This window comes from Octodon degus, unplaced genomic scaffold (genome assembly GCF_000260255.1).
Source record: "Octodon degus isolate 3935 unplaced genomic scaffold, OctDeg1.0 scaffold00010, whole genome shotgun sequence".
Classification (NCBI taxonomy): domain Eukaryota; kingdom Metazoa; phylum Chordata; class Mammalia; order Rodentia; family Octodontidae; genus Octodon; species Octodon degus.
The window spans coordinates 27,830,481-27,842,426 of record NW_004524586.1 but is presented as its reverse complement, the minus strand read 5'-3'; the positions used below and the strand labels follow the sequence as shown (position 1 = coordinate 27,842,426).

The window sequence follows — 11,946 nt, the reverse complement described above, 5'->3', positions numbered from 1 at the left end:
CTAACATACCAAAGAAAAAAGTTTTTAAAAATATATTGCTGGGGCTGGTGAGATGGCTCAGTGGTCTAAAGCACCTACTTAGAACAAGCTTAGCAAAGTACAGGGACCGCGGTTCAATCCCCCAGCACCACATGCCAGCCAGCCCCCCCCCCTGGTGGGCTGAGCTGGCCCCACACACACACACACACACACACACACACACAAATAAAAAAAATAAAAAATAAATAAAATTTATAAAAATAAATAAATAAATAAAAATAAAAAGCATGGTTTAAGTAAGTTCGGAAAATATATAGACCAAGAGGAACAAACATACTGCTAACCAGAATATAAGCTGATGGACTGATTTGCTAAGTAATATGTGGTGAAACTGAAGATAAAATATTACAGTTAGTACCTGTGCAATGAAATTTTTGGACATACACCAAGAAACGGGTAGAATTTTCATGACACATGACTTAGAATAACAACAAACTAGAAATAACTGAAATATCCAACAAGGGGAGAGTGGATATAAAAACCTTGTTATAGTTGTCTAATGGAATATAATGCAGTAGTGAAAATAAACCTCCCACAACTATTCCTTTCAACAGGGAGGAATCTCACAAACATGAAAATTCAGAGGTTATATACAAAATTATCCCAATTTTATGAAGTTCAAAAACATGCATGACTAAATAATATAACGCTACAGGGTCCGTTTTCTTTGTGGAATCAGGGACTGAACTCAGGCCCTTGCACTTGCCAGGCAAGCACTTATTCTACTGAGCCATCTTCCCGGCCCCCTAATGTAACTCTAAGGATACACATGTACTTGGCAAAACTATAAAGAAAATAGTAAAAACTAAAAGGAGAGGTGGGAGTAGAAAGGGATATTCAGGGACTTGGAAGGCACCAGTAGATTCTCTTATGAGAGCTCTTTATTATAAACATATGTAGCAAAAATTTAATATAAATACAGCCTTTCTTGTTTCTGTTTCTTTTTCTTTTTAGGAAAGGGTCTACAGGGTGTTCTGGATCTCACTACTAGGTCGGACTCGTAGTGATCCGCCTGTTTACACTCTCCTAAGAGCTGGGATTTTAGGCGCAGGCCACCACGCCCAGTCTTCACTGCTGTCTCAGTGTGCAAGGCCGGAACAGCAGCTTTTCTTTAGTTGGAAGAATATACACTAAAATATTAATGGTACTTATCTCTAAACTTAAAGAGTTTTCATTTCCCCCATTAACTTAAACCTTCCAATAAAAAGTATATAATCTAATAAAAAGCATGTGCATACTTATATGCACACATCTCTGGTGTGTTTAAGTGTCCTCCTGTTTATAAAGGAGACAAAGAGACTTGGATCCATTCAGGCCAAGAAGAAGAGCTGTGTACTAAAGAATCACCACAGGACAGAACCCTTCCAAATGGAAGGGGGGGCCTGTCAGATAAAAGCACTGTTAATTCCTTGCTGCCCTTGATGCTCAGGGGCTACTCTGAGACACAACCATGCAAAGATGTAGACAGAGATGTGACGACACGAGGCACAGCGCGGAGAGCGCACACCAAGCCTCTGCTTGTGGCGAGACCCCTCCATCCTCAGCCCAGTCAGGCCAGCACATCTCTCCACAGCCCTGGGAACGGCTGCTTCCATACGCTGTGCCGCCAGGGCACTTCAATCCTAACTGACTAAGGACTGGTTTGCTGTGTAATGACATAGAATTTTAGACTTTGCACTCTATAAATCTACGGCCTTCTCAGACGAAAGCCGAATAGTCTTACTCAAGGAAAGTAATGTAGGTGGTGATTTGTGTTGTGAATTATAGGTCCCTGAGAGCTAAATGATTTTTAAGCGTATTTAAAAGAGAAACTTCATGAAGCAAACAAAGACAAGCTGGACTACCTGAAACCCTGGGCAAGATAATTGACTTTCTTTTCTATGTTCAGAATGCTATAATAAAAAGTGAATTTTCACATATTCAGGTTCCTTTGACTTGCAGTTTTAAAAGAAATCGCTTTGAGCCTCCTGGTGTATTTATTTATCTACCTGCTCTTTTCCTAGATGGAAGGCTCTCTGAGGACAACAGCCATGTGATTCACCTCTCCAGAACCCTGTTTCTTTTTTTTTTTTTTAATATTTATTTATTTTTATTTATTACATTTATTTATTGTGTATGTGTGTGGCCAGCTCAGCCCACCAGGGGGCGGGTCTGGCTGGCATGTGGTGCTGGGGATCGAACCGCGGTCCCTGTGCTTTGCCAAGCTTGTTTCAAGTAGGTGCTTTAGACCACTGAGCCATCTCTCCAGCCCCCAGAACCCTGTTTCGAGCACAGTGCATCTGGGCTGCAAAATCTTCGACCCAATTCTCTCTACAGATCAAGTAAGACCTGAAGAAAATCTACAGTGTGACGCAGCTCTGACACCATAACGATAGTCTTCTACTCAAAACTCCCAGCCAACGAATGGTGCAATGATTAAGGGCCACCACCAATGACAGTGTGGAAGGCCTCGGGGCTGAAAGGTTTCCTCTTAGCATCAGAGCTTCTGAGCTAGGAAACCAAAGCAGCATCTCACATCTCTGCTATGGCTTGGATGCGGTTTGTTCTACGAAAGGTGTCTGTGTTCAAAGCTTAGTCCCGTGGGGTAGCATTAAAAAAGGGGTGGTGGAGCCTGTAACAAGTGGGACTTGGTGCCAGGTACCTACATCACTGGGGATGCTGCATTAAGGCGAAATGAATCCTGGTCGTGGGGCGTAGGCTGGTGCTCACTAGAGTCCGTTGCTGTTAAAAGGCCAGGACCAGCCCCGCCCAGGGCTCTGGCTTCCACTGTGCTACGTCATCGCTCCCTTTCAACCTGTACTCCCACCTTGTGCTATCTCCTCTCCTCTGACCAATCAAAGGGGTCCTCGCCAGAGTGAAGAGATGCTGGCGCCATGCGGCGCTCTTCCAACCCTGAAACTGGGAGCTAAATAAACCTTTTCTCTTTATCACGTACCCAGCCTTGATACTTTGTTAAAGCAAGAGAAAGACTAATAGCCTTCTCCCTTAGGATTACTCTGGCAGAACTGTACTTCAGCATTACATATTAAACTAATACATATACATATATATATACTGATATACATAGCAGCCCCACAAGCCTGATTCTGTTTTACTGTAAGGATAAGGTGACTGTTAACTGAAAGACAGAGTTTCCTCTGACAGTAGCCACCGGAGACATTTCCTTCTCACCAAGGGAATGGGGCTGGTTTTTCTGACCATTAGGTTTGGGCTTATGCAACTGATTTAAACGCTCAATGACTTTCCTTGTCCTGGCTGCTACAGCACACTCAGGCAGACCTCAGGCACAAAGGCAGGACTCTGCAAGGCCTCAGAGCAAGTACCGTGCCCCTGAATATCGATTTGTATTTTCACTTTACGTGGGCCATTTCTCACTCGCCTTAATTTGAAACATTCATGCCATGTTATATATTTATGTAAGTAGCCTAATCCCATCTGGCTTGAGATTTATTAAATAACCTATCAAATATATAAATGCAGGGGCTGCAGGGATAGTTCGGCGGTATAAGTACCTGCCTAGCAAGTGCAATGTCCTGAGTTTGAGCCCCAGTACAGCAAAAAAAAAAAAAAAAGAAAGAAAAAAAAAATTGTAAATGAAGAGAGAAAAGCCAAAATGGCACAGTCCCGGGATAGACGGAAGTAGGTTATGTTTGAAGTTTCAAAAAGAGTGGGTTCTAAGTTTCTCAAGTGAAGTCACTTTTAAATATCCCTAGTGATAAAACAGTAGGAATTAGAGATTTGCTGCTAGGAAAACAATTTCGGCCACAGGAATCTTTAAGCACAAGTGTAAAATGACAACAAATATATATAAACAAAACAAATTACATATGTGTTTATAAAAAAAAAAGATTAGAAAGACATACCTCTGTTGCATTTTTCTAAGACTTTTCGCTGTTCAAGAACTTCTGCGTGTAAAACAGCCTTTTCTTGTTTAACTTTATTTACCTAAAAATGTAAGATTTTGAGACGAGAAAACACCCAAAATTATAAGACACAACATATAGCGATAAGTGATACTAAGGGGCTGTTCAGCTTGCAGCATGAAGTTACAACGTCAAGCAGACCCCGCCTTCCTGCGCTAAGCCTTCCCGAAAGCTCTCCTCCACAGTTCTGAGGCGGCCATTCACATTAGGGTGCGCACCTGAGGCCCACCAGCCCTATTCCAGGTGGCATTCTAGCCATCTAGCAGCAGTGATTCTCTTTCTTCTTTTTAATATAAAGATCCAGCCATTCACAAATATTTAGGTCTAATACTAACGTTGAGGTTTCATTCTAAACTCGGATGGCTTATGGCCTAAGTAAGGCACACAACAACTTCTAAAATTAAAAAACAAAACAGTACTCTAAGCTTTGATGACTTTTAGCTCAAAACACAAATAAAAATAGCCCCCCACAATATAAATTTGTCAAATAACCTTTGCTATCAATCAATAGGAGAATACCATTAGACCATTTTAAAAAGTAAGAACGTAAAGTTACACAGATCAAAGTGACTAAATCTCAAATACATTATGCCAAATTTAAAAAGGTACATTTCTGAGAGTCTAAAAACACTCAGAATAGCATGTATTGTACTGGACCTGTAAAGTCATACTGTGGAATGATAAACATCAAGTTCAAAATAGCTGCCTAGGGAAGCTGGGCAGGGGCAAATACCATCGGAAAGCGGTACGCCCAAGTTCTCCTAAGTGTGCTAGTGGCTTCTGCGTTACACCAAGAAGTACATCTAAGAATGCTCCCTACTTTGTTTCTTACACCTTTCAAATATCTGAAATGGCTGTAAGAAAAATAATCTCAGAATCGCCTTCCAATAATCTCTAAGAGGGAGAAGAGTGACTCATCAATAAGTCATCATCCCTGAGGGATAAAGTGCACCAGGTGTGTTCTCTGTCCCTCTTCAGGTCACACTCAAGAAACACACTAAGGCCACGCAGGATCCCGGGTGCACCACCAGCACATCTAGACAGCCCGGGAACCGCCTTCTCTCTCTGCTTGCTACTTCTGCTCAAATAACGGACATACACACTACTCAGCAGCACAGCCCCTTCCAGGGGGCATCAGCCTTCCTCCCATCCTCTGTGTTGCTTCGCTGCCATCACAAAAGAGCAGCCGGGAGGTTGATGACCGCCACTTCCCATCTGTCTTCCCATCCTGCCCTTCAAGAAACTGAAAATCCGAGGGAGGGAGGGAGGGAGGTGGCCAGGTGAGGCTGCTCACCGTGAGGTCAACACCTGCCCTACCTGTAAGCCTTCTGATGCCGTCACCAAGACGATACCGCACATCAGCCAGCAAGTTCTGGGCCACCAAGTCTGACCACCACAGACACAAGTTAAATCAAGGTTATGATGGCAAATAAAAGCCAACGTGTGGCCTGGTCTTAAAACCAGTTGGAGAAAAAACCCAGAAAACTCCAAATTTCTGCTTGAGCCCAGTCTACCATCTAACCAGTGTGGCAGGGACACAGAGGGACAGCCCCTCTCTCCACTGAGCCAAACGTCCCCTACCAAAATACTCTCCTTCTTTGCCAGAAAAAGCAAAGTGCATGGCTTTAAAAGACAGCTACCAATCTGCATCCTGTAGGAAAAAATGGGGACAAGGAAACAAGTCAGGGTTTTTTTTGTTGTTTTTGTTTTTTTTTTTAATTTGGTACAGGGTCTCGCTTCACAGCTCGGACTTGTAGTGATCCTTCTGTTTTCAGTCTCCCTAGCACTGGAATTACAGGTGTATACCACCACTCCTGGTCTCCATAGCCAGCTCAGTGCACCCAGGGGCAGGGGAGGCGCAGTGTGCGGTGCCAGGGACCAAGCCCCGGTCCTGCGCTTGCCTAAGCGGGTGCTTAGTAATCCCCTGAGTTATCTCGCCGGCCTGAGCATGTCAGTGTTATTTTAGTGTTTTATTTAGTAAGCTGAGTAGTGGTCATGAATGTTCATGATCACAATTTCTATAGTAGTGACAGTGAACTTCTGAGTACTTTCAATGATACACACAGCTTGCTACAGCATGTGTGATGTAGGTTCGCCACCACCGTGCTGTGCTGCTCTGTGTACCTCAAGTAGGGGGCCAGAGAGAGGACTAACGTTGGCACATGGTCCTCATGTCAAAAATTACCCTCCAATAGCATGTTCTTAACTTTTGCCAGCGCCTAAACTGGCGCTGTGGTTGAAATCATTAAAAGCTTGGCCTTTCTGGCCTCAGATACATACTTCTTCGATTACGTCCACGAGTTTGCTCTTGAGATTCTCCAGCTCAATGGCTAACATCTTCTTTTCTTCCTGAACAGATACAATTTGATCTCGAAGTTCTGCATTTTTTATCAGGAGAAATAAAGAAAATACAAAGAAGCTTATTTTTAAAAGAAGAAATCAAACTGCTCAAAACAATTGAAAATGCCAGTCCATGTGTAGCTCATGGTCAAGGTTATTTAACAATTAAAAAGACAATGAAGAACTGAAGGACAACAGGAGCCTTACTTGTGTGCCTCCTACCCCGTGGGTCCATGGTTATTAATAATTTTATACCAGGCAATCTATGTTAAATGATCCAGATTAAGCTTCCTCTGCAAGCTATCAAACCCACATTCTAGAAAATTATCTGGCATTTGAGAAGTAAAAATTTCAAGCTTTTAGTAAAACAAATTAAGGCATTGTACTAATTTCTTTTTTATTTCAAAATGGCCATGGGCTCTTGTCACAATATAATATAAACAAACAATTGGGCAGTTAATAATTTGGAGAGTTTGATTTAAAGAAAAAATCTTGACTTACTGCCAATTTATAGCCCTTAAACATTATTTGAACTGACTCAAAACTATAAAGAAGGGTTAATTCTAGTAATTTTCTCTCCAGAGTTGTGGGTATTTTGTTTCTTAATTTATTTCTATTTTTATTATTGGAAATTTTAATGAAAAAATGTATTGCTAGAAGGAAAATATTAGCACCTCTAAATACAAAAGGTTCTGGTGTTAAATTACCTCTGACACTGAAATATTTAAAAATAAACATGGATTAGCATGCACTACTTAAATTTATACCCAGGCCCACTGTTTTGCCACTTAGCTCTGAGCTGCATTTAATTTCCTATCTTTCTCCAGGGCACTAAGTAACCTGCTATGTGGTTATTTATAAATTGAATTAAACTTTTTACATGAGCCTAGGTTAAAGAAGTTCTCCAAGACTTAGTTTTAAAGCACTTTCTCCACTAACCAATAGAGAATTCCAGAAGGAAGAACATGAGACCATATTAAGACCTGACAGAAGGGAGAATAATGAACCAAAGGAAATCTTTTAAACTTCCTCTCCCTCCCAACCAACATAAAATCTATTCTGTCTCTGTTTAAGGAGTTGAAGAGTCAGGTAAACTTGAGTAACAGGCTGTCTTTATACTATCAACTAAAAATTTAAGTCTCAAACTACTAAGTTCTACTTTGAATTGCAGTCAAAAATGTTCGATGTAGCCAAAAGATCTTTAACATAAGCAATGTTATATGTACATGAATAAAATTAATGTGTAGTGAAGAGATGTGTCATATAATCTTGCCCCACACCGCTACTTGCCAGCCACCAGTGGTTAAGTACCAACTCTTGCTCCCTGCGCCATCAGAAGGAATACTCATGGAGGGCACATCCTCCCCTTTCCTTCCAAGAGTCCAACAGAGAACCAAACAAAAAGGAGTGATAGCTACACACACACACACACACACACACACACACACATTTTGGTGCTGAGAGCTGAACCCAGGAAGTCACATGTGCTAAAGCTACACTGTACCTGAGCTATACCCCCAGGCCCCCAGTCATGGCTAATTACATTTTTATCCATTCTTTGTTTGTTTGTTTCACAAAACTATCTTAACCCATGATCCACATTCACAAGGTTATGGTCTGACTACTTCTGTCAAGACAACACTTTCAAAAATGCCTAATTCCAAACGCAATGCAACTCACAAAGAATAAGTGCTTCAACCTTGATTCTTAGCCATGCTCCCACTGTGACAAGGACATCAGAACTTTTTGATGGCAGGACCCAGGCACTGGTATTTTTAAAGTCCTCAAGTCATTCTGATGTTAAGTCAAGGTTGTGCAGCCATGGCTGACAAGCGTTGTCCTGAGAGGAGTGAAAGCCTCACTCCACAACTGACCAACGCGTCTCACCTTTGATCTGCTTCTGACACTGCACTGAGATGCAGGGCTCAGCAGCGCTGTCTGTGTCTGTGGTGGGCTCTTCATCATCGATGTTTATCTCCTCCGTTATTACATCAGGTCCCAGCTTGGCCATGTATAACATGCTGATTCTCTTCAGTGTTTTATTTTCTTTGTTTAGCTAAGACAAAATATAAAAACGGTTATTTTAATAGCAGTTAAATGAGTATCTTGGTTTTTAAACAATAGACAAATTAAGTGTATTTTTGTCTTACAAATTTATCAACATTCACACCATGACATAACAATTATCAGATTCATTAAAAAAGGTTTTATTTGTACAATTTAATGTTGAGTGTACAACTTTATGTAAGACCTGATACCTGGATTACAGCCAGTAGCAAGGAGAAATGCTAGTTTAAAGTGATAAGAAATGTAAGGAATTAAGATAAAACACCCTGTATTTCTAGTCACTAGTAGTCTTAATAAAGGTTTTCATTTCAATAAATGCTCAGTTTGTTGCTTTGCTAAGAATACTTCTTAAATGTCTGTTTGCCTAGCATTTTTCTCTTCTGGACATTATTACTCTTCTCCATTTCCTTACCTGATTTCTATGAGCAAACACCCCCCACTCCCAGCACTCTACACCACTGGTCACAGCTACTAGAGCCAGAGATTAGGCATGTGACCCAAGCTTGGCCAACCACATCTCTTTTCCAGAAATTTGGTTAGAACGGAGACATGAGTTTCTCTGTGTCTGGATACATGGCAGATGCTGGAAACCACACTCCTTTACCGAGTTGATGAACAGAAGAAGATAATCTACAGCAAAGCCAAAAATGAAGTAGACGCGCAGAGAGAGGCAAAAAAACAAAAACAAAGGCAAAAAAGTCACTGAAGGAAGGGGGATAACAGGCATGAACCACCAAGCCCAGCATCCTTTCTTGTATAAGCCAGTTCAAGATGTGTTTCTGCTGTCTGTATGGAGTCTTAATAACACACAGTAAAAATAGTTCAAGATCTACTTCTAGTGTCTCTACAAGAGTTCTAATTTATAGCAGCCAAAAGGAATCCTAATTTGTTAATATATTTGTCGTTCTCTGATGTAGAAATGAGTGGGTTTTTAGCTTGAGTTACTCAACTACCACCACTCTCTTGAGGTGTTTATGTATATAAAAATGTACATGCAAAAGACCAACCTTGGTCCTGTGTCCACAAAAGGAAAATTTGGGCTTAAGTTTTTTTCTTCCTAAGTCTGAAAATTAAAAGGTCTTCTCGTAAGCAAATGAAGCTAGTTAGTAAGTGATTTTTCCTAACATACATTGCTGAGCTATAAAAACACAATGTAGGGGCCAGGGAGATAGCTCAGTTGAATAAGTGCTTGCCTGGCAAGTGCAAGGGCCTGAGTTCAATCCCTGGTTCCGCAAAAAGAAAAACAAAACCAAAACAAACAAAACACAATGCATTTCTTTTACTGAAGTCACTGACCACCACTCAAATTTAAAAAACGACATCAGAAATAGAGGAAAATAATCCACTGGAAATACAACTATTCTTCCCTACTGCAAACTTTATACCAGAAGATGTTCAGAACGCTATCATGTGGCTGTCGCTCTGCATTTGTGATCCTATTAACCCTCCTCAAGGTTTCTCTCAGGCCACTCCAAGCTACAAAATGTCATCCATATCCCAAAGATACATAGATTAAACATCCCAAGGGGCATGGTCTGAGGCCTAAGAGGTTTTCCTCTCCTCTCTGGAGAACCAAGAATAATCTCTTAGAAATGACCATAAACCCTTCCTTCTTGGGAAGACAGGTATGCTCTACTCCAAGAATAGACAGACTTGTTCCTCTTCCTTCCTTTTGACCCAGCTCTTAAGATCCCACATTACACCAGAGGATCAGGTACACGAGATGAGGGTCAGAGACTCCTAATCTTCTCTCTTCCATAAAATGAAAAATGCTGTTTTGGGTTTCTCAGCTAAATGACCCTTCTTGTCAATTCCTGTCAACTATGCCATCTTTTCTGAATGTTAGAATTTAACAAGAAAATTTCTAATTCTGCCTCCCAATATTTAAACTAATAGTTCCCAACTCTGCACATCAACACCTCTAGAAAGCTTTTTAAAATCCCCATGCTTAGATGTCTACATCACTCCAAAATCTCCGGCCATGGGACCTCACATAAAAACTTTCTCAGAGCTTCCCAGGAGACACGGATGTACATCAACACTAAGAACCATTGATGCTGAACAAGAGGATGCTTTAGTACACAACCCAGCTCCACAATCAAATTCTATCACTGACTCCAAAATCAACTTTTCAGTCTTTTCACTGTCTGGGTTTCCTTATCAATAAACTAAAGATAGAGGTAGTGCTACCCACAAATACAAAGATGAAATGAGACATTACAGAAAAAAACCCTTAACACAGTAACTAACAGCAAAACTTCAGTAGGTGTTAGCTATTAATAGTAAGAAATGAGCTTTATTTTGTATGTCCAATTATCATCTGGAAATCAGTCTTAGCCAGCTTTCTTCCACCAAAGTTATGCATCTGCACATTTTATTCTTCCTCTAGGATGTTCATGAAAATACTCTTGCTTTTCTATCTGGTCCGTAATACATTCTTTTACAGACCACGATCACAATAATACTGCACAACTAACAATTCTGCTGGGTGTGGTGGCACACACATGTGATCCCAGGCACGAGGGAGGCTGGGGCAGGAGGATCTGCAGGACTTTAAGGCCAGCCTGAACTACACAGGGAGTTCTAGGACAGCCTGAACTACATAACAAGGCCCTGTCTCAAAACAAAACAAACAAACAACAACAAAAATCAAACTAGGATAGTCACCAATTCTGCCCTCAATAGAACCTCATGCCTCATAATGCCTCAGAACTCGGTGCCTTAATGACTAAGCACCACATTCCAGCCATCAGTTACCATTTATATACGATACAACTACCCCAAAACGTTCTATTTTTGTTTGGGGGGGCTTTTCTTTCTTTTTTTTTTTTTTTTTTTTTTTTTTTGGTGGAACCGGGGATTGAACTCAGGCCCTTGAGCTTGCCAAGGAAGTGCTTATTCTACTGAGCCATCTCCCCAGCCCCCAGAAACCTTCTTAAATCTTCTCTGAAACATAATTTTCATATTTTGAAAGAATAAACAAAACATTTACATACATGAAACCTTAGGCAAGTATATACTATCTTGCAGAGTTTTGAGAATTCTGGATTCAGAAATTTTAGCTAAGCAATTTCATCACAGTTATTCATTAAGTTGCAGGTAATAGTATACAACTTGTTGTTTGGAACCCTTCTAAACCACTAGGCAAAATGAATTTTTTATTAGCTTACAGCAACTGAACCTATTACTGTATTAAAATTTAAGTGGCTTTTATAATAGGCATTTATACTTTAAAGAATGTATTTTAAAAAAGTAAGCACATTAATTGGCTTTAGATCATATGACTTAAAACAACTGGCTTACATTTATTAGTTTAATCTAGATATTTTAGCAAAAGAAACTTGTTTTAAGGAAACTGTGAAGTTAGAGGGTCACAGCATCCCACACCTGTACTCCCAGCACTCTGGGAGGCTGAGGCAGAATGACTGCAAGTTTAAGCCCAGCAGGGGCAACTTAGGCACTTGTGGAAACGCTGTCAAAAACAAAGGCAGAGGAGGGGTTGGGGAGATGGCTCAGTAGAATAAGCGCTTGCCTGGCAAGCACAAGGACCTGAGTTCAATCCCCGGTTCCACAAAAA

The 11,946-nt window shown here is 40.8% G+C and overlaps 1 protein-coding gene across 2 annotated transcripts in view; it reads right to left on the bottom strand.

Annotated features, from left to right (window-relative positions):
- Shtn1 (shootin 1) overlaps positions 1-11,946 on the bottom strand; it is a 112,256-nt gene that overhangs the window by 54,135 nt on the left and 46,175 nt on the right. For both annotated transcript variants that reach the window (XM_004625647.2, XM_023709001.1), the window contains exons 5-7: positions 8,190-8,358; positions 6,243-6,340; positions 3,903-3,984 (exon numbers count right to left, since the gene is read on the bottom strand). In XM_004625647.2, coding sequence (XP_004625704.1) covers positions 3,903-3,984; positions 6,243-6,340; positions 8,190-8,358 — 349 coding nt within the window. The remainder of the gene's footprint in view (positions 1-3,902; positions 3,985-6,242; positions 6,341-8,189; positions 8,359-11,946) is intronic.